The 24,311-nt window shown below is 36.6% G+C and overlaps 1 protein-coding gene across 5 annotated transcripts in view; it reads right to left on the bottom strand.

The window, feature by feature from the left end:
* GRAMD1C (GRAM domain containing 1C) overlaps window positions 1-24,311 on the bottom strand; it is an 87,095-nt gene that overhangs the window by 14,129 nt on the left and 48,655 nt on the right. For all 5 annotated transcript variants that reach the window (XM_040621253.1, XM_040621254.1, XM_040621255.1 and 2 more), the window contains 5 exons: window positions 20,484-20,602; window positions 17,697-17,829; window positions 14,403-14,568; window positions 7,881-8,018; window positions 1,008-1,126 (listed from right to left, as the gene is read on the bottom strand). In XM_040621253.1, coding sequence (XP_040477187.1) covers window positions 1,008-1,126; window positions 7,881-8,018; window positions 14,403-14,568; window positions 17,697-17,829; window positions 20,484-20,602 — 675 coding nt within the window. The remainder of the gene's footprint in view (window positions 1-1,007; window positions 1,127-7,880; window positions 8,019-14,402; window positions 14,569-17,696; window positions 17,830-20,483; window positions 20,603-24,311) is intronic.

Here is a 24,311-nt window from a genome sequence, read left to right as displayed (position 1 = left end):
TCACCCTTCACCAAAAGAGTGAAGGAAGAGGACAACCAAAGAACACACTGCTTTCCCTAAACAGGATTTGGAGTGGTTGCTGGCCAATCCTTCCTCATTTTAACCACAGCTTTTCAAGGTTATCAAAGGCTCCAATATCAAAATACCAAACTTTTCTTATATGTTTGAAAATCTTTTGAAAAAAAAATTTAAGTCCTTTTTAACACTGGATAAAAGCCACAATCACATAACTAGTTCAGATATTAAGACATTTTCTATTTGCAGAACTGACACACTCTACTTCAACACAATTTGGTCAAACACAAACTCCACTATAAAGACAGTGCCATGCTGGCCACTGAGTAGAGCACCAAGTATCTTATAATCTCTTCCCACACACCACCGCAGCCCTCTAGTTATTTGGCCCTAACTCCAGACGTGATCTTGTATATCAGATTCCAGGAGTGCTCTTTTTTAAACCATTTATTATGGAAAAGTTCAAACATACACAAGAATAGAAATGAAGTATAACAAACCCCTCATAAACTCATCAACCAGCTTCAACATTAACTCTTGCCCAGTCCCGCTTCATCGGTACCCCATCTCCACATTTCCTCCCTCCACCACCATGCTCTGCCTGGCTAGATTGCTGTTACAGGATAACCCAGACATCAGTATAATTTTATTCATAAATATGCCAGTGTATCTCTTTATAATTTCTTTATTGGGTCTCTTTAAAAGATACTCTTTTCTTTAAAATATAGCTACAATACCATTATTACATGTAAAAATTAGTAATTCCTTAAATCTCATAAATATATTTTTAGTTGGTTTGTTTGAATTAGGATTGAGTTGATTTGGTTGGTATGCCTCTTAAGTCTCCTTTTAATCTGATGGTTTCTCCTCCCTTTTTTTTTTTTTTTTGCCACTTATTTCTTAAAATTGTCTTGTAAACTGGTACCTAGGACAGGCATCTTCTCTCGTTCCACACATACGATTATTTTGGAATACTAACAGAGTAGACATACCTGCTTTTCAGTGGCAGCGGTGCACTTTCCAGTAAGTGGATTATTAAGGACTATAGTGTAGGTCATGGTTCTCAGTTGATCACCTCCAGGTTCTACTTTCCAAGGGGTGGACACTACATCTAATCACAGCAAACATAAAAAGACAGTTGGTTCTAAAAATCTGAAGAGTATGACTTAAAATGGAATCAGAGGTAGGGTTTGTTTTTTAATTATAATTAATATATGGTGTTATATTAATTTCAGGTGCATGATATAATGATTCTATAATCTATACTTTACCTATGACAAAAGTACTCTTAATCCCCTTCATGTATTTCACCCTTCCCCCTACCCACCTTCCCTCTGGCAACCAGCAGCTTGTTCTCTGTACTTAGCTCTGGCTTTTTGTCTCTTTTGTTCTTTGTTTTTTCGTTTTCTTAAATTCCACATATGAGTGAAATCATATTGTATTTGTTTTTCTCGGTCTTATTTCACTTTGCATTATACCCTCCATGTCCATCCATGTTGTTGGAAATGGCAAAATCTCATTCCTTTTTTATGGCTGGGTAATATTCCATTATATATACGTATACACACACACATATATATATATAAATACATTACACACACACACACACACACACGTACATACATACCATTATTTATCCATTCATCAATTGATGGACACCTGGGTTTGCTTCCATATCTTTGCTATTGTAAATAATGCTGCAATAAACACAGGGATGCATATATCTTTTTGAATTAGTGTTTTCATTTTCTTTGGGTAAATATCCAGTAATGGAATTGCTGGATCATATGGTAATTCTATTTTAATTTTTTTCAGGAACCTCCATACTATTTTCCACAGTGACTGCACTAATTTGCATTCCCACCAACAGTGCACAAGGGTTCCTTTTTCTCCACATCCTCTCCAACACTTGTTCTTTCCTGTGTTTTTGATTCTAGCCATTCTGACAGGTATGAGGTGATATCTCATTGTGGTTTTGATTTGCATTTCCCTGATAATTAATGAAAAGAAGTAGTTTTTAATTATTTCAATTTTTATTTTTGGCCAGTCCTAACTTCGTTACAATTGTATTATCATTTCAACATCAAAGGAAAATAAAATTAAACGTAAGGCACTATTCTTGTATGTGACATGTTCCCCATCTTTAATCCATTTACTTCTAAATTGTGGTCTATGAATACACTTTTTTTCTTTAGAAAAGAAAATCAAAAGTTGTTTCATCTGTAGTCTTCATTTTGAAGTTCCCAGTACCTGGGAAGAGAAGTAAAGGCACCTGCCTTATCAAACACAAACAGAACAACATTTTAACATTTCCATTATTGAGGACAAAACCTTAAAAGACATTTGCCATTATGCAAAAATAAGACCTTGATCCCAGGGTGCCTGGGTGGCACAGCGGTTAAGTGTCTGCCTTTGGCTCAGGGCGTGATCCCAGCATTATGGGATCGAGCCCCACATCAGGCTCCTCCGCTATGAGCCTGCTTCTTCCTCTCCCACTCCCCCTGCTTGTGTTCCCTCTCTCGCTGGCTGTCTCTATCTCTGTTGAATAAATAAATTTAAAAAGTCTTAAAAAAAAAAATAAGACCTTGATCCCAACTTGTGGAAAAATCATGTTAATAGGAAATCATGTAATGAGAAATCATGTAATGTTAATGGCTTATCTGTCAAAATATTTAATCAAGGAAGGGACTATGGAATATAAATAACTAAATAACATTTCTAAACTAAGAAAGCTATAAGAAAATCTCTTTGTATTTATGCCAAGATCTTGGTTAAAATTCTCTCTTATTTGCTTAATAATACAGTGAGGGGCGCCTGGGTGGCTCAGTGGGTTAAGCATTTATTTGCCTTTGGCTCAGGTCATGATCTTAGGGGCCTGGGATTGGCTCATGCTCAGCAAGGAGTCTGCTTCTCCTTCTCTCTCTCCCTCTGCCTCCCGCATGTGCGTGTTCTCTCTCTCTAATAAATAAAATCTTTATTTAAAAAAAAATAATAACACAGTAAAAACATGCTTTGAACAGAAATGTATTTTAGAACATAGCACCATTCAGCAAAGATCATTTAACAAGCCAAAGACTAGGAATATACAGGTAACAGCATCATGAACTCTTTTCAAAGATCTGACTGAATCACCTAATGCTGTTAGCATTCACGGACTTAGGCACGTAGTATGCTTGACTGCTATTTGTCAACATCCTAAAATATAGAAGGCTTTATCTAACCCATTACCCATCATCAAAAAAAAATGAACCAAGCTTTATGATATAGCTTATATATATATAATATATATATATAAATATAAAATTTTATTTATTTATTTACTTATTTATGATCTCTTCACCCAACATGGGGCTTGAACTCATGACCCCAAGATCAAGAGTTGCATTCTCTTTGGACCGAGCAGCAAGGCACCCCTACCGTACAGGATTTAATTAAATTAAAAAATAATTTATTTAGTTGTACATGAAAGAAGATACAAAACTTGTTCTAAAATAATTTTCAAAAAATTATTCTGATCATATGTCAGTCTGTTTCAGAAAAATTATACAAATAATCCATTGTTGATTAGCAATAGAATTTTAAGATATCATTGAATTCTGCTGTTAAAACTGCATACTATTTAACAAAGGAACTATTAACAAGGATAAAAGTGTGTCTTCCACTTATATTGTCACCAATGTTGCCAACAATCCTACTGAATATCATGTAGCAGAACATGAAATAATTAACAATATTTTGGAATAATCAAGCCCCCAATACCTAAGTAAAGGTCATCATGACAGAAAAATATTGGTGATGAAATTATAAGAAAAATGGCAACAATATACAAAGGACACATGCGCCATTTTGATATACTGAGTTAAAGTAATATAAAGCAGAAATTGTAGAACACTTTACAAATCCTTTGATGTAATATAGTTTTAAAACTGGTGAGTCTTCACATCTATTAGGATGGCTGTTATTACAAAGACTGAAAATAACAAGTGCTGGCAAGGATGTGGAGAAATTGGAAACTTTATGCATTGCTGGAGGGAATGTAAAATGATGCAGCCGCCTGGAAAACTGAATGGCCGTTCCTCAAAAAGCTAACCATAGAATTACCTATGATCCAGTAATTCTACTTCTAGGTATATGCCCAAAGGAATTGAAACTAGGGACTCAAACAGATATCTGCACATCAGTGTTCATAGCAGCATTATTCACAACAACTAAAAAGTAGAAACAACTCAAAACTCCCTCAATGTATGAATGGATAAGCAAAATGTGCTATATACATACAATAGAATAGTACTCAGCCTTAAAAAGGAATGAAATTCTGACACATGCTACAACAGATAAACCTTGAAGACATGCTAAGTGAAATAAGCCAGACACAATTGTGTGAGTCCACTTACATGAGGTACCTAAAGAAGTCAAATTCATAAAGACACACAGTGCAATGGTGGTCATCAGCAGCTGGGAGATGGGGGAATGGAGACTTACGGCTTAATAGGTAGAGCTGCAGCTTGGGAAGATGAAACAGTTCTGGAGATGGATGGTGGCGATGGTTGCACAATGTGAATGTACTTATTGCCACTGATTGAACACTTAAAAATGGTTCAAATGGTGTATTTTATGTTATGTACATTTTGCCACAAAAAAATTTGTGAATCTTGGGAATGGCTATATGGGTTTTATTATACTATTCATGCAACTTTTCTGAAGATTTACAATTTTCAAAATTAAAAAGTTGAATAGAAAGACTTAACACTGAGTTTTGAATTATGGAAGTAGTGTCACACAGCTGTAACAAAGATTTAAATGAATGCCTATTTAAAAGCTCCCTAATTAAAAAAAAATGCAATACTACCATCTTAGTGCTGGAATTAGGTTAAAACAATTGACTATACACAAATCTTTCTGTTAAAAAATAAATACTTCTTGAGCCTAAGAAGGGTGCGCCTGGGTGGCACAGCAGTTAAGCGTCTGCCTTCGGCTCAGGGCATGATCCCGGCGTTATGGGATCGAGCCCCACATCAGGCTCTTCTGCTGGGAGCCTGCTTCTTCCTCTCCCACTCCCCCTGCTTGTGTTCCCTCTCTCACTGGCTGTCTCTATCTCTGTCGAATAAATAAATAAAAATCTTTAAAAATATAAATAAAAATAAAAAAATAAATACTTCTTAATATTATTAAAAAGAAGCCTTTGTGCCACCTAGCTGGCTCAGTTGGTTAAGTGTCTGCCTTTGGCTCAGGTCGATCCCAGAGTCCTGGGATCAAGACCTGTACTGGGCTCCCTGATCAGCAGGGAGCCTGCTTCCCTTTCTCCCTCTGCTGCTCCCCCTGCTTGTTCTCTCTCTCTCTTTCAAATAAATACATAAGTAATCTTTTTTAAAAAATAAAAATAACAAAAATAAAAAGAAGCCTTTGAAACCCATTCTCAAGAAATTGAACTTTGATTACCAGATAACAATTTCAGAAGATAGAATGGTGTGCAATCATAAACAAATTATCTCTTTGGGAGCAAACTTTCTTACTAATTCTAGGTCTAAATAGCAACAACATTCCTATTATTGTTTATACTTGTAATTAGCCAGAAGCCTTTACTTCCAAAAGCCACTAATAACATCAGATAGCAAATATAATCATCCATATCAAAGCTAGATCTGATATCAGACACCTAATACAGTTGTGAGTCAAAGAACAAACTTCAGGGGCGCTTGGGTGGCTCAGTCAGTTAAGCATCCTGCTTTTGATTTAGGCTCAGGTCATGATCTCAGGGTCCTGGGATCAAGCACCGAGTTGGACGCTGCACTCGGTGTGGAGTTTGCTTGAGTCTCTCTCTCCCTCCCCTTTTGCCCCGCTCCTGCTCTCTCTCTCTCTCTCAAATAAATAAAATCTATTTAAAAAACAAAAAACAAACAAACAAACAAAACGGAAAGAAAAGAAAGAGAAAGAAAAAAAAAAAAGAACAAACTTCATTTGGTACCAGCTAGTTCCTCCTGGGCCTTTTCAGCCATAAAAATGGCAGTGCAATATCAACAGGCATCATCTTAGAAAATTAAGAAAAATAACATATCCAACTCTTCTGAAATACCAAGTTCTCCAGACAGACATGAATAGCAAGAAAATACAAAATAGATTCAGAAGAGATATAGTTAAACATAAGCTACTGAGGGAAAAGGAAAATTTATATCCCTCAAATATTCCACATTCTTAAAACTAAAAGAACAGAAAAAAATGATTTTTTCAAACGTAAAGTTCTTCACATAATCACAGGACTCAATAGTTATCAATGAGAAATCACTTCGCTATACTCTGGATAATAAGAAAAAAATATTTTTTGTACCTAGAATCTATATCAATGACATAATCTATGAATTTGTAGTTATATAAAAATTTCACATAAAGCCATAATATTTAATGGTTAATAAAGTGGCTCAATTATGAACTATATTTAAATTGACTGTAGAATAACTTCCTCTTTGACTATACCAAATGACTCAACTTATATGACTCTCTGCTGCTACTGTTTGCTATATAAAATCATAGCAAGCTAAACCATGTGCTCCCAAAGCTTATAAAATACTTTGGAATATGTAGGATAAAATCAGTTTCAAACTAACTATGAGCTTATTTGAGATGTTTACCAAAATAAAAGTTTGTTTGTTTGGTTTTTTTGTTTTGTTTTTTTAGATTTTATTTATTTGACAGAGAAAGATACAGCGAGAGAGGGAACCCAAGCAGGGGGAGTGGAAGAGGGAGAAGCAGGCTTCCCTCTGAGCAGGGAGCCCGATGCGGGGCTCCATCCCAGGACTCTGGGATCATGACCTGAGCCGAAGGCAGACGCTTAACGACTGAGCCACCCACGCGCCCCTCAAAATAGTAGTTTTAATACATAATCAATGAAATCCTTTTTATGAGTATAACTAATTTCCTAACTAGAATCTTTTCTTTCTTTCTTTCTTTTTTTTTTTTGTATTTTCATTGAGCTATAACATAGAGACTGCAATCTGAAGTGTATAGCTCCATGAATTTGCACAAAACACACACACACACACACACACACACACACACACGTGTACCACTACCCAGACCAAGATAGACTTTGCCAACATCCTAGAAGTTCCCTCCCACTTTTTAACCACTTAACTCTCCACACAGTAAATACTATGCTGATTCTGTATCCATAAATTAGTTTTGCCTGTTTTGAAATTTATATCAAGAAATCATAGTATGTACTCTTTTGTATCTGGCTTCTTTTGGTTAACATTAAATCTGTGAGATTTACTGATGTTGTTATAAGTAGCAGCAATTTGCTTTTTTCCATTGCTATATAGTACTCTTTTGTGTGAACATACACAATTCGTCTATCCATTCTAGTAATGGGTGGATATTTGGGCTCTTTTGTTTTGGGACCATTATAAACACGCTGCCACGAACACCGTAGTACATGGCATTCAGAGTACACATGTATCCATTTCTGAAGGATACATACCTACTAGTAGAATTGTTGAGTCAGAGAGAATTTTTATATTCAGCTTACTGCCAAACCATTTTGCAAAGTGACTATGCCAATTTATACCCTACCAGAATCCAATTGTTCCACAATGGAATCCCTTTAAATAAGGTTCAATCCAACCGAATTCCTACATTAATAAATAAACGGAGTTTAAGTTTCAAAGAGTTTGAACTTAATTGTAGGTAAGATCTAACTGAACAGTTAATCAATGCTTACATGTAAATTTAACCAAAATGCTTAAATACCAGTTTATATATCACCAAAATAAAACCAAAGCCTAATTTTCCCCGACAACATAAAATAGGCTCAACTCTTAAAGGATAATAAAATTCTCCCATATTTATCATCAGATAAACACAAGACCAACCAATTATATTTCTAGAATTGGCAAATCTCTGCATAAAGCGTGAACTGGTGAAGAGCAATTCAAACATTCTCTCAGCACTGATATGAAAAACACGGTCGATGTAAAGTCTTCCATGAAGATCTTTCTCAGGAATATTTTCTGGGGAAACAAACAGACAAAAAAAACCATAGGACTGAAAGGGAAGAAACCAAGGAAAGGTAATTTAAAGATTTTGTTTTGTTTGTTTTGGCACAAAATGGTTTTTAATGTGATTACAATGATCAGCACATTCCAAAACACTATTAAAACTCTAAATTGGCATTATATACATAGGTACTGTATATAAGTATACATAATATGTATCTAATTAAACTATTTATGATCACTATCTCAGTCATCAAAACCCAAAAGATATAGAAATATTTAACTTGAGTGATATCAAACTCCCATAATATATCTACTCAAGAGAATTTCAAAAGTAACAAGATTAGTACTGGGACACATAGGAGTGTATCTACCACAGCAATTGGCAGGTCCTATTTCTGAATGCTCATACATTCAGTAAATATTAAGTCACGAATGGCTCTCACATCTGCTGCACTCACTAACTCGGGAGCCTGAATAATGTTTCCAGCCTGATTTAAAGCTGACTGCCCCAAGACAAGTAGCACTGTATTCACAACCTATTCTCAATACCACACATTAAAAGAACTAAGAAATCCTTCTGAAAAGTATTGTTCAAAGCTAAGTAATGGAATATTACATTTTTCTGGGAACCCATGTTTATATGGTGCTTACTATAAGTCAGGCATTGTACTAAGCACCTTACAAGTATCCATTCATCTTATCCTCACAGCAATCCTGGGAGATGGGTGGTATTATCATCATCTCATCGTATAGATGAGGAAAACTGAGGAACGGAACTGCCAAAGCTCCATAACTAGTGAGTGACTGAAATGGAACTTGAATTCACTGCAGCTCCAGGGCACACAAACTTAACTTCTATTTTATACTGCCAGGAGTTTAATTTAGAAGAAGGGAAGGGAAGGGGAGGGGAAGGGAGGGGAGGGGAGGAGAAGAGTAAAAAAAGAGAGAGCAAGAGAAGGAAAAAGACAGCCAGGAATAAGAGCCTGGTAAAGGAAATAGAGTAAAGCAATCCAATATGAAATTTTAATGATTTCAGGACTGGGATTACCTGTTATCTCAAAGATTATGCTCCATCAGTACAGAATAAAGCCTGTGACAAAACCTCCCCATATTACTGGTATCATGCTCTAAGAATTAGCTGTGTAGAACATCTGTCAATATTAAGCCATTGGGAAGCAGTCTGGTCAAGTAAAGGCAGGAGTCTAAGAATCAGAACAATTCTTCTAGCTCTGCCTTCATCCCTACTATTGCTTTTTCTTCCTCATTAAATGATTAGTGTCTATTTTACTACAGGTGCAAAGAACTTAGGGCAATCAGGCAGATACTGATTTCCCTTGTCCCTGCAGCAATACCATGAGCAGGCAGAAGCTAGTCACGGCAATTTCAAATAATGGCTCCTTTGGAGTAGAAATAAATCACTGACACTAGGTAATGTGCTAAGGTTTTGTGAGATAACTTCCCAATTGGGCTTGAAAAATAGCTTTTTCCGAAATAGATATATGTTCATTGTAAAAATAATTCATACATTCACAAAGAAAGCAGAGAAGTATAGATGATTCTATTGATCCTGCTCATTTCCCTCACAGATCTTATCCCAATTTGTAATTATATCTTTATTGGCTTATTGACTTGTTTATTGCCTCTCCTGCATAAAAGTCTAAGTTCCATGTGAGTAGGGACCATGTCAATTTTAAACAACTGTATACATTATGTACTTGGCATTTTAATTCTTAAATAACTATTTCTGAATAACTACTGAAGATGCTAAAAAAAAGTACCTTAGGATCAATTTTTATTTATAGGACTTTCATTTTACAATCATGTTTTTTAGCTTTTTATTTTGGAATAATTTTTGATTTACAATTAATGAAGGTGGGTGTTATTCCCACCCTTTCCCAGTAATGTCCTTTTTCTGTACAAGGATCCAATCCAAAATGCCACATTGCATTTAGCTGTTTTATCTCCCTCGTCTCCTCCAACTGTAACAGTCCCTCGTTCTTTCCTTGTTTTTTTAATGGCCTTACACACTTGAAGAACACTGGTCAGGTATTTCGTAGAATGTCCCTCAATTTGGGCTTATCTGTTTTTTCACAATTAGCCTGGGGTTGTGGGTTTGGGGAAGAATGCCCGCATAGGTGAGGTGCCCTTCTCATCAAACTCAGGGGATCCGGGCTATCAGCGTGATTTATAATGGTAACCATGATTACTTGGTTAAGGTGGCGTCTGGCAGGTTCTTCCACTGTGAAGTTACCACGTTCACCTTTCCACGTTCTGCTTGTTAGTCACTAAGTTCAGCCCACACTCAAGGGAAGAAGAATTAAGCTCCACCTCCTAGAAGTGGAAGTATGTATATTATTTGAAACTCTATAAGGAAGACTTGTGCTTTCTCCCCCATTTACATATTTATTTGATCATTTATATCAATATGGACTCATGAAGAGTTATTTTATACTTTAGGTTATAATCCAGTGCTATTATTACTTATTTTGTTGCTCAAATTTTTTTTACTTTGGCCATTAGGAGCTCTTTCAGGTTGACTCCTATGCCCTTTTGATATTCCTTTTTCTTTCTTTTTTTTTCTTTTTTAAGCATTTCTTTCTTTCTGGCCCTACAAAAAACTCCAGCCTCATTTTTTGTAATCCCCACCTCAGCCCTAGAAGCAATCATTTCTCTAAGGAGTTCTCAAACTGTAATTTTTCAAAAGTAAGTTTCTTGTTTGCATTTATGAAGTTAAGAAAATTACACTCATATAAACATTTTAACGTATTTTCATATTTCACTTAAACTCCATTTTAGATAAATTGTTCTGTATTATGACTGATAAAATAGAATTTGTGGTACAACTACTGGAAATTAATAATATCTTTTATATGTAAATTAATTCAAAGAAGTAAGACATGAAATAAACTATTTCCACTTGAAATTAATTATGACATTCACAGTGCTTTAAAGCTTCCTGTCCAAGTAACATCACCAATAATATTGCTGTAACATATGAAGCTAGCAAGTGGTATTTCAAGTAGGGAAAGAAACACCACTCAACCTGATAGCAAGTTACTATTTCTAATAAAGAAGAAATATTTCTTGAATTGAAAATATTCAAACCTATCGGTTTGAAAGTGGCCAGTAGAGATGATGGGAAAAGTGAGACAAATAAATATGAGAAGGACATGGGCATAAAGGAATAAAATATCTGTTGACAGTGTTTTCAGAGGTAGGTATGCAAGAACAGCAGATGATTTGGAGTTTGAGTAACTAAGGACACATAATTCTATCTTCTAAAAACTGGTGACCTACTGTCTTCTTGACTCAAATTGAGGGCTTTGTTTGCATCTGAAAACCCAAGTTCAATTTGAGAGTGTTGTTCAAAAACCTGACTCGGGTAACTATGTCAGGGTTACCTGGTTTAGTTTCGTGGCTGCTTCCCTGATGTGTTAGACTATTTCATGGCTTTTTCTCAGCTTTCTCCAGAGGTCTACTAGTCCTCACCTTCAGTAATTAATAAGCATCACCTGATATGTGATTCCTGTTTTTCTTTGCTTGACTTTCCAATTCATCTTGTTCTGTTAGCTACAGGTCATGGATTCCAATTTTGCTATTCTAATGTGTCCCTCTCCCAGCCTAACCTTTGCCTGACTTAGCTTCCACTCTCAACATAAGTGACTTTGGTTAGGGAATCCTGTCACACGCTCTAATCCCAGCTATATAAAATTAAACTTAACTCTGTCATGACACAGCCCAGGTGTCTCATGCCATCAGCCAGCTTGTCAGCTTCCACTCGAGGCTCTACCTCCTGGGGCAGATGTTTCACAGACTATCCATGACATGACAGAGCAGGGCAGGTGAAAGAAGTAAATTCTAACAGCAACAGAAATATTACTGTGGCCGAAAACATGGCCATAATTTCCTTATACCTGTAGATGTGGCTACACTGTGTCAACTCATCTTCACCAGCCAGGAAATCCCTAGCACTTTCTCACAGGCTCTGAACTCCTCCCCAAAACTGGGAACATAGTTCATAAGCTGAAGAAAGCTTATCAGCAACAACACTCTAGATAAACAAGGTTCCACAGCTTCTTCTGTTAAGTTCGTATATGGTTTAACAGATTAAAACACAAGGCTTAGCCATTTTGTTGGGGAGCTGGCGGCCCAGAACCCATTTCTGGAAGTACAGAAATATCCCCAAAAAGGCACCCTTCAATCTTGGTGGGTTCTAAACTGCCCACCATAGAGTAAGAACATTAAAAAAAAGAAGCTGGTCAAAGCAGATTCTAGGCTAACTTTCCCTATCCGGGCTTCAGTTAAACTCCACATCAAAAGGACTGACCTAGTTGTTTCCGGTCCCTCCATGAGGTATTTCGTGATTCTCTGCTTTGCTGATTCCTCTCAGGGACATGTGGGTCTAGAGGGAGTCTCTACTTCAAAATGGTCCAGTGCCCCCCTCCCAAAGATTATAATCTATAGGTGGCAGAAAAGAGGAAAGAAGGAAATCCTCTCATTTTCTCACTCAGTGCTCACAATGGTAGATCAAAATACTGTCATTTTAAATAAAATGATGTTGGGCTTAAAATAATCTGCCATCTACCTAACTCCCTCTAAATCCACACACAAATTTCCTGGGATGGTTTACTTCTTTTAACCTTTCTTATTTTCCCCAGTTCACTGACTTCAAGTGTCTTCATAACCTCACAACTTCCAGAAAATAAAAAATAGATTCATTATAATATGCACTTAATATGTCTGATAAGCCTGAGATTTTGAAATCTGCTTAGCGAAAGCAATGGAAGTACTTGATTTGTTATGTAATGATAATCTAGTAAGAAAAAAGAAGTCATCCCATGCACCTTAAAGAACACCTCCACAAAAGAAGGCCAAATGTTACATGTAAGGTCTTACTGCTGTAAAACCAGTCTTTAAAGGGACACCAGCAAGGGAGGAAATGGCATCAGGGCTCACATGCAATACAGCAACTACACCACTGTTATTCTTTATTTCTAGATATGAATGCAGCTTATAGGAGATTTAATATTATCCTTTATGAAGCTGATCATTAATGTTAAGTTGACAGGATCAATAAGGAAACTTCTTTTTAAGGACCATTCTTATAAAAGAACAGGTAAGAAAGAGGAGGAAAGGAGATTCCTGTTTTGGTGTCACTTACCTATCTGGCCACTGGGTGCCAGAGTAGATCTTCCTAAAGTCAGAGGTTCAGCCATTACTAATTCATACTGCTGCATACCAAAGCATGAATGGTAAAGATACTAAGAGAGTTAAGTCACTCATGGAGCTCAATCCTTTTGAAAAACTTACTCTCACTTATCTTTTCAAAAGAACTCAACAATTGTCTTCTTAATGCATTCTGTGATTTTTAGGAACTACTGAATTTTTATTTATGTATTCAAGAGCAATGGATTTAGTTTTCATTAAAGATACTTGCTACAGTGTTCCCAAACCAAAGTTGATTTAAGATTTGGTTTTCATAGATTTGGTCTTAGTTTGCTTTTAGATTTGGATTTGATTTTAAATTTGATTTGGATTTAGTTTTGGTTTTCATGGATTTGGATTTCATGGATTTCACTATAGGAAAAGGCTTCAGGGGTTCCCACACCAGGTCTAATCTGAACAGCAAATACAAATACTGGACTAGCAAATACAATCCTATCCCACAGATCCAAACCACTATAATGTCCCCATTGCTAATATCCTGAGCATTGCTGGACAGAAAGCAGATCGAGCAAAATTCACTGGCATTGCTCCCTTTCCTGAAATTGGAAAGTAGTCACTCCTCTGTATCTTTCCCAATGTCTCCCCGTTTCACTGACTTCAGATGTCAACAAACTTACAGTTAAAAAAAAAAAAAAAAAATTCCTTAGACTGCCCACTTAATAAGTACAGCAAGCTCCAGGTGTTAACTTTGAGAAGGCAGAGAGAACATGATATCTTATAAAGATCCCTTTAAGCAACTGGGTTTTATTTTTATTATATTCTCTACTTTTGTATCTCTCGCTCTCTCTTTTCCTTCCTTTTTTCTTTTCTTTCTTTTTTTTTTTTTAGTAGTTAAAAGAAAGTACAATTATGGCCTATAACACTACGCAGATTTTTATTCAGATTTGCTTTTTCATTGCTGCTGTGCCATCTTCATTGATTTAAGGCTTGGAATTTTAAAAGCTAAATGTGATGGAGATTTTCAAATTCCAGGCTTCTGAAAGTGAATATGGGTTAGACCTAGCAGCTTCTTTCCCCTATTTCCTACTAACTTCCACCTTTCTTTTGGTTCTTTATAGAGTGAGAAAGTGTCTAATGCAACTAAATTCTCAATCTGTACTCACCCAATACAAAGATAAACATTAAAAGACACAACTGAAATTTTATTAAAATTTATAAGAAATTCTTTACCTTCATCAACAGAATCTGAGGTGCTGCTGCTTTTGTCCAGAGAAAGATATTCATTTTTATTCAAGTCCAGTGATTTTGACGGCACTCTACTTAACCTCTTTTCTGAAGTTAGTAAAGGACTCTTTTTTATCTGTTTCTCACTTTGGGGTTCCTCTTTCCCTAACCCCTAAAAGGCAAACAATCCAGTTAAAAAAACAGATTCCTGGCTTAGATTTTAAGGAGGGATCTTTAATAATAAAGATGCTTTGAAATACAGCTCTTTGAAAAATATGTTTGTTATGTGTACATCACATTTCCAATACAGTCCATAAAATATTGATAAATAATAATGTTATCTTATATTCTAAAGTCATCTTCTTACACAGTAATGAACAATAGATTTATGAAGAACTTCATACAAAAAGAACTCACAGTTAACATCATATAAATCACTTAAGCAGAAGGGAAAGGGGAGCAGAGAACAAAAATAATGGAACAACAGGTTCTTTGGAGTGGGCAAGGGAGAGGAATCAAACCCGATTAGTGTCCCCAGACAATACCTGCCCCATCATCTCAAGGAAAAGAACTCCCCCATTCTCAAGACCAGTAACTACAGCAGAAAGGGAAAGAAAATAGAGATAAGAGTCACACAAGAGTACAGTAGAGGAGATTAGATTAACAGGAAACATTAATTTCATAACAAACTTGTAAGAATACAGTTGGCTCTGCTGTTAAGGGACTAAGGAATTGGGCATTAAAAGATATTCAATATATGATACTATCTATACTTTCTGGGATGATTTAATCAAGATACATCATTTCTATAATACATTTAAGGTTAGGCATTAAAGTCTGAATGCTATTGCTATGTTAGTATTCAAGTAGAATCGTATTATAATTGGATTTAAGAGAACAGTGTAAAAATATAAACCATACAACAAAGTACCTTCTTGCATTATCTGTGTGTAAGCAGATGAAAGAGAGCATATTTCTAATTCTTACACTTCCTGCTCTGTGAGATCTTTGAGCAGCACTGAAGGGCAGAAGCTCCAAGGAGGAGACAGGTTTCTATCGGCCACTCAGACAGCAGAATAACAAGTGGGACCCAAGATACAGTTTATGAAAGGATTATATTACCCTAGTCAGAGGACTGATTCTTTAAGCAGAGATTACTGCTAAAATTGAGATTCGATTTATTTGGGAGTTCTACACTACAAAGCAGCATGCTTACTTAGCTGACCCAGAACCTCTTTAGCAGACGCTAAGTACAGTAAGTTTCCATACGTATTTCTCTTGTTGTTTGTAATTAAGGTATGGTTCCTATTATAAAGAATATGGACAGATATTTTTAGGAAAAGTAACAGTCACTATCTTTGAGTGGTTGGCATCTGGACAATTTTTATTTCTTTGCATTCTTCTCTATATTTCCTGAATTTTTCCCAAGAATATTAATTTTATAACTTAAGAAAATTATAATTCATCTTTAAAATGTTTAAAAATGTTATTTTTCACTTCTTTTTATTTCCAACTTTCTAGGAAGTAAAAATGAAACAAAGTAAGTGACATGATATTTGCTGACATCTGAGAATCTTGCTATACTGTTCTTGAATGGAAAAAAAAGGAGTGAACTTCTATATTATTTGTATTCCATAACCTGAAAACATCTATACTAAACATCAATAAATGTCTGATCAATCTTAAAACATTAAAGTCTTCCTCTATATTCCATTCTCTTTCCTTAAAGGAAATATGACATCCTTTAGGGACAAAAATAGAAGCAAGAACTAATGGATTAACTCTCGTAAGAGCAGGTACAGAGGACACTGTCAAGGCAGTAGTAAGAAAGACTCAAGATTGGTGGTTTTGAGAAGCCAGTCCTCAAAGTCAGGGTTTTGCAAAAGGATCAGGAGATTGCGAGAGATCTCCTGTCCTGTTACCTCCCTAAAATTGAGTGGTTTGGTTTTCTGCATGGAACAAATAAAGAGATTAGCACCCAGAATCAGCTCCCTTGTACCAGGAGTAAGTTCCTAAGGGTCTACAGACGAATAGTTTTGCAAGAAATCCACAATACAAAATCAGACTGGGATAGATGCATGACGGTTGCCTGAAACAAGCTGATAACTTGGTGGCCTTCACATATTTTGTTTCGATGTTTGCCCAACACTTATTCACAGATGCTGGGAGCTCCATGAGAGAAGGTAGCAAAGGTCCCTTGCTGGTTACATGCAGGTTCACCTTCAATTATAATAGCTTATGGTTCTTGAATACTTAATGTGTGTTAGGGATCGTTCAAAGCACTTTCACCTATATTAACTCATTTCATCCTTATTAAAAAACCCTACGGGGTTTTATTGTCTTCATCTTATAGTTGAGAAAACAAAAGCATAGAAATGTTAAGTAATTAAGTTAACTTCTTTAAGGGCGTTCAGGTAGCAAGCAGCAGAGGTAGGATTTGAAAGCAACACTCTGCTTTAAACCAAGAAATTCAGCTGTGGCTCAGACTCTCCTCCCCAGTCAGCAGAAGGAAAGCTCGCAGTAGGAGCACTCTCCGCCTCAGAATGTGGTCTCCAAATACCATTCTTCACTAAGAACTATGGTGGATACTAAGTCTGGGGCCGTAAGTGTACAAAGCGTGCCTGGGACACACTGTTGTGCTAGAAAGAAAGGAATAATCAAAGATTATTGGTCATTTCAAAAAAACATAAGAAGCCAACCTGAAGGGACTCCGGTTGGCAGAGGAGACAAACTGAGTATTTAAAAAAAAAAAAAAAAGAAGACTCAAATGATATAAACTCACTGAAATAAAAAAAAAAAAGAAGAAGAAAAAAAGCAACGGGCTTATAATGATACTTGAAAAAATAGAGGAAGAAACTAAATAACTATGAATTAACTGGATGTACCTGCTTTCATGGTCAACGTAAGAAGCCCTATTGTTACTCAAGCATGCAGTACAGGGTTCTCATCCCTCTTCAAAACAGGTTCTTTCTACCACACATACCACTTAATCTGAGAAAAATTCTGCTAACTACGAACTCCTCTATCTTATTATATTTTTAATGATGTCTATCCCCCTTATAGACCAATACTCAGGAAACTGTCTAATAATCCTGCACCATATCCAGCTCTGAACAAAACCATATATTATTCCCATAACCCCTACTACTTATAGACTTAAAACCTTTCTCCTAAGACAAAGGAGCAGCCTGACATCTTAAATTTTTAAACATTTTGTACAGTGTATTTTTATTTGGTCTTGCATTATGATTAACACACGGCAGCATAAGATATATTTTTAAAGGGATATCATGCACTAACCCCTTTTGGTGGATTTCCATCTATTGACTCTGCTTCTGAAACCCGATGAACTGATTCTCGGGTAAAACTGATGGACTTGGAAATTTTTTCATCTTTCTCCCCACAGTCATCCAAGCTACTTCTTCCTGGACTTCTGTAAGAAACACATCATTATAGAAATATAATCAAGGTCAATTCCACACAAATAAGTGATTTAGTCTCCCCTATTACAAAGCATTTTGACAAACAAATATTTTTTTGTAATGTAACAAATAAGCCCTACTTATAACAAGGCCATCTTCTTAAATCACATGCAAATTGACTTTATTTCTGAAAACAGAATATGCTCACATGAGATTTTATAAATTTCAGAAACCATTAAAAAATTAACCAAGTACAACCGGTTGTAACAACAACTAATACAATGAATATTATAGCTTGTTTAAATATCAGCTATGGACCACCACGAAGCTTTGAAAGGTGCCGGGTAGATGTTTGGGTTGGATGCCAGTCAACACCAGAAGGCAGTTTTAGATCTTCCTTCTGATTCACTTCCAGCTGAGGCGGTGAGTCCCTCCCAGAAGGGGGAGCTCCTGATATCTGAGCACAGACCCCATCAATCAGTCCATGCCCTCCTTCTTGCTCTTCTCCTTCCTAAGAACAAAGTTTAAGGAACAGCTTTCATATGGTCATAGGAACATGACTACAACAAATGTCCTGACACCTACTTTTCCTCTCTCGGGAAGGAACATAAAGAAAGGACAATCTATGAAACATAAAAGGAGTATAACTGATCTATGTCCAGGTCTCAAACTTACTAAGCAATTATTCCTATGTAATCTTTGCTACATAGAGACTCAAAGCTTTTTTAAAATAAAGTAGCAGCTTATCATCTTTAGCCATGTTACCCTGAGGAAGGAACACTCCTATTCTACCCCAGCCAAATAATACTTAGGTCTGCCGCCAAGTCACTCTTGGCCAGGCAGAATGGCAGGGCTGAGGGGACCCACCAAGAAAAATGGCCCCTTGAGACTAGCCAAGCAGCTGAGGATTTTAAGGATGGGGGTGAGCTGTGGAGAAATACAGAAAGGAAAAAGGATGAGGGAGAGTGATGGAGAGAATGAAAATAAAGAAGAAAGAAGAGCCGAGGAAATAAAGGTTTGAGACAGATACACTCTTTCAGTAAAGGGAAGAAAGGGGAAAGGAGAAGAGGGGATGAGGATCTGGCCACATATTCTCTGAGAAAGCACTCAGTCACCAGAAGAAAACAACAGCTTCCCTGGTGACTTCAAAAATCTGTACCTTAGAGTGTATAAAGAATCTGGTCCAAAATATTCATTCATTTCTTCTTCAAAGACTAGAAACTCCTCAGGTTGGCAGGGACCTTGGAGCTTATCTAGTTTAACTGCCTCATTTCAGAGATGAGCAAAGCGAGGATCAGAAAGCTAAGACATTTGTTTGAGGTTGTGCAGCTACTTGGTGGCCAAGTCCAGACTAGAATCCAGATCTTCTCCACCAAAGTCCAAGGCTCTCTGCATTACGTCAACTGCTTTTCTACCCGGCGCCAATACCTAAGAGAGACTAGTAAACTTTACAAGAAGAGTAGTACAATGGAAATTTTTAACTTCACAGAAAACTGATAAAATATGCATGTGCAACCACATAAAAAAAGAGACTAAAATATTGCTGCTGAGTTGAAATGGTATAAAGAGGATCAGCATAGCTAGAAGGCTACCTAAATAAAGGAAAAATTGTGTACACAGTAAGATTTCTGAAAGATTACTATTTTAAGATTTATTTGCTATAGAATTTTTAAGTAAGAGTTTTATTAAGATATAATTTACATACCATAAAATTCACCCCATTTAAAGTGTACAATACAGTGGTTATAGAGTTGCACAGTCATGATCACCACCATCTAGTTTTAGAACATGTTCACCCCCCCAAAAAAATCCTGTACCCATTAGCAATCACTCCCTATTCTCCCTTCCTCCCAACTTCTGGCAACTACTAATCCACTTTCTGTCTCTCTGGCTCTACTCATTCTGGATTCCATTTCATATAAATGGAATCATACAATATGTGGTCTTCAGTGACTTGCTCCTTTCACTTATAGTGGCTACTATAGAAGTTTAATGTATTATCCCTAATTGTTTTTATTGCTATGACCTCAATTACCATTGGACAAAATGCACTTTTACTTGTACAGGTTAATAAAAATGTCCACTCTTCCCAATGAATCCCCATCAGTCAAAAATGATCTCTCTCGCCGCTGAATTTCTTTATCACATTATCTATTGCTCCTTTTGGCCTTTATCATTTCAATCTCATATTATAAATATTTGCATTCCCCATATACTATCAGTTCCTTTCATTAATGCATTCGATATTTATTGAGTGCCAACTACATGTCAAGCACTACACTAGGTTTTCCTCGAGGAAACCTATTATCTTTGTATCTCTCAAAATACCTACCAGCTAATTTATTTTATTGTTATCTATAAGATCAGAGATGTCACTAGGTACTTCTCCAGATCCTTAATAAAAACCTTTACCAAAACCACACTTTAAGCAAATCCTAAATGACAGAGTTACAAAATTAACATTTCCTTGTATGCCCTGTATTTGCTTACCAATTTAGCAAACTACTCACTGTCCTCATCTTTCACTGCATTCCGCTACAGAGAACAAAGAGGCAAATTCCACCAAAGGATGAATTAATAGAAATTCTAAATTAGTACAGTCTAAAATCATTCTGCTTGAATTAGTGATTAATAAATCACAAAATTTCAAAACATTTTGCTCTACCTTGGCTGCACATTATCCTCGATCGACAGAGACAAGTTTTCCATCTCTTCAGCATTTAAGCCTAGCTCATTGCCATAGTTCTGCTGGAGCAGTTGCCAGAACTCCTGTCTGGTCAAGCTCTAAAATGACAGAAAAAATTACACTGAATGTTGGAAAATACAGGATAGGATAACATAGTGATTCAAAACATGAATTCTGAAGTCAAAATGACCTGTTGTGCAGATTCTAAATGTGTAACTTTGGTAGTTATTTGACCTCTCTAGATGTCAGTTTTCAGTATCTGTAAAAAATGGGTAAACAAAACTTATCCAACTGGGTTGATAGTGAGAGTGGATAAAATGCTGATTTTAAAGTGTATAACAGGATAACTACTGTAAGTGGGAAGTAAGATGTTTAAAATGGTTTTTTCATAGAATAGTTTGTTCATGGTATCTGGCAATCACCAATCTGGAATTTAACTTCTATAACCCAACCAGTCTACCGTGACCACTGGATCAACATTCAGAGTTCTAATTATTAATTCAGAACCATCCTCTTAATCCATAATGTACCTGAATATTTCAACCGTTTAAAAAATCTTATATATCAGGGGCACCTGGGTGGCTCAGTTGAGCATCTGCCTTGGCTCAGGTCATGATCCCAAGGTCCTGGGATTAAGCCCCACGTTGGGCTCTCTGCTCAGCAGGGAGTCTGCTTCTCCTTCTCCCCCTCCCTCTCCTTATGCCTGCTGCTCCCCCTGGTTGTGCTCTCTCTCTGTCAAATAAATAAGTAAAATCTTTTTAAAAAAATTATATATCAGTAAACTGTAAGTTATATTTTCCTAAAATATAAAAGGCAAAAGGCTAGAATTCAGAGTATTTTCTTTGATTTATTTTTAACAAAATCCAGCTTATTCTTTCTTTGTAGGTATCATATCAGAGTTAAAATCATCTAATACAAAAAATTCATGCATTACATAGCAAAACAAAAACAATTCTAGTATGATAACCAACGGTCTGATTTTTAGAAATATTTTAGGTAGTTAATTATGTGATTAAGCAAGGTAGAGGGAGGCAGCATAACACCTGAGGCAACTGTTGGCAAGATTCTTTACCCCTCTCATTCATTCAACAAATATTTATTTAGAACCCACCATACATGTATCACTGCACTAGATGGCTAAGGAGGAAAAAAATAATGTACAAGGAAGCAAAAAGGAACTTTTGGGACTTCATAAAGATAAAAAGCTTCTGCACAGCAAAGGAAACAGTCAACAAAACTAAGAGGCAACCCACAGAATAGGAGAAGATATTTGCAAATGACATTACAGATAAAGGGCTGGTATCCAAGATCTATAAAGAACTTCTCAAATTCAACCCCCAAAACACAAATAATCCAGTCAAGAAATGGGCAGAAGACATGAACAAACACTTCTCAATAAAAGACATACAGATGGCTAGCAGACACATGAAAAAATGTTCAACATCTCTAGCCATCAGGGAAATACAAATCAAAATAACAATGAGGGTGCCTGGGTGGCTCAGTGGGTTAAGCATTTGCCTTCAGCTCAGGTCATGATCGCAGGGTCCTGGGATCGAGTCCCACTTCAGGCTCCCTGCTCTGCAGGGAGTCTGCTTCTCCTTCTGCCCCTCCCCCCACTCGTTCTCTCAATCTCTCTCTCAAATAAATAAATAAATCTTCAAAAAAAAGAACACAAAAGGGGTGCCTGGGTGGCACAGCGGTTAAGCGTCTGCCTTCGGCTCAGGGCGTGATCCTGGCGTTCTGGGATCGAGCCCCACATCAGGCTCCTCCGCTATGAGCCTGCTTCTTCCTCTCCCACTCCCCCTGCTTGTGTTCCCTCTCTCGCTGGCTGTCTCTATCTCTGTTGAATAAATAAATAAAATCTTTAAAAAAAAAAAAAAAAAACACAATGAGACACCACCTTACACCAGTTAGAATGGCAAAAATTAATAAGACATGAAACAATGTGTTGGCAAGGATGTGGAGAAAGGCGAACCCTCTTACACTGTTGGTGGGAATGCAAGCTGGTATAGTCACTCTGGAAAACAGTATGGAGGTTCCTCAAGACATTAAAAATAGAGCTACCCTATGACCCAGCAATTACACTACTAGGTATTTACCCCAAAGATACAGATGTAGTGAAAAGAAGGGGCACATGCACCCCAATGTTCATAGCAGCAGTGTCCACAATAGCCAAACTGTGGAAGGAGCTGAGATGTCCTTCAACAGATGAATGGATCTTCTTAGATGTGGTTTATATATACAATGGAATACTACTCAGCCATCAGAAAGGATGAATACCTACCATTTGCATCGACATGAATGGAACTGGAGGGGATTAAGCTAAGTGAAAAAAGTCAAGCAGAGAAAGACAATTATCATATGGTTTCACTCATATGTGGAACATAAGGCATAGCACGGAGGACCACAGGGGAAGGGAGAGAAAACTGAATGGGAAGAAATCAGAGAGGGAGACAAACCATGAGAGACTCTGGAATCCAGGAAACAAACTGAGGGTTACAGAAGAGAGGGGAGTGGGGCGTATGGGGTAACCCGGAGATGGGTATTAAGGAGGGCATGTGTTGTGAAGAGCACTGGGTGTTATACACAATTAATGAATCGTTGAACACTACATCAAAAACTAACGTACTATATGTAGGCTATATTGAACATAATAATAATAAAAAAATAATGTACAAGTGAAGCTCTTTGCTCCCAAACAACTTATAGTTGAAGAAACATAGGAGACTTTTAAGTTAAATATGACAGGCTATAATATTATTAAGTACTAAAGTAGACTCGACATACTATAAAAGTCTAAAAGCAAGAAATATTACTGTGGATTACGGTGATCAGATAAAGCTACACACTGGAGAAGGGTCTTCAGCAGAGCTGAAGGAAGGACATGAATAGGAAAAATGGAGAAATGAGGAAATTTTGGGAGAGGGAAACCAACATACAAATACAGAATAAATACATAAAGAACATAGGTAATGCTTGCTTTTTCTTTTTAAGGTTTATTAATTTTTATTTTAGGAAAGCAAGTGTGCATGCTCATGTTGGGGGGGAGGGGAAGAGGGAGAGGGACAGAGAGAATGCTCAAGCCGACTCCCCACTGAACACAGAACCCAACGCAGTGCTTGATCCCAGGACCCTGAGATCATTACCTGAGCCAAAATCAAGAGTTGGCCGCCTAACTGACTGAGCCACCCAGGTGTCCCAGGTAATACTTGTTTAGAAGTCGGTTAATAGTTTATTGACCTAACTGGAGTAAAAAATTTAAGTCGAAAAAATTTTTGTCAGATTTTAAGTCGGAAAATAAAGATAGGGAGATTTAATGAGGCCAAAACATACATATGCCTTAAATTACTCCCTGATACTCCCCTTGACAAATGCCACTTCTTTTTTCTTTCTCCTTGTTTCTTCTGCCTGTCTGGTGGCTATGGAATCTTTGTTACATTACACCAGATGACCTTCATTATATTTCATGGAATCTCAAAGAGATTAAGAACAAAATTTCTACACTAGACCACTAGTTTTCAATTTGCCATACACATACTACTAGGTTTCCACAAGAGTAATTGATGAAAAATCAGATATTATCAGTACTTTAAAAAATCAAAAATATCCAAACAGTTACTACAATAAAGTTATTCAAGCTAAGTAAAATGTCAGGGCTCTTGGGTCTGAATTACATTAGCCTAGAGTTTTATCTAAGGCTGATAAGAAACTCACATTGTAAATAACGTGTGTCTAATAAATGATAATGTTCTAACATTCTATTATTCAATATACACCACTTGTTTGGTGGGCAAAGTCTTTTGAAGA

Source organism: Ursus maritimus, unplaced genomic scaffold (assembly GCF_017311325.1).
Source record: "Ursus maritimus isolate PB19 unplaced genomic scaffold, ASM1731132v1 scaffold_4, whole genome shotgun sequence".
NCBI lineage: Eukaryota > Metazoa > Chordata > Mammalia > Carnivora > Ursidae > Ursus > Ursus maritimus.
This window is presented reverse-complemented; position numbering and strand designations above follow the sequence as displayed.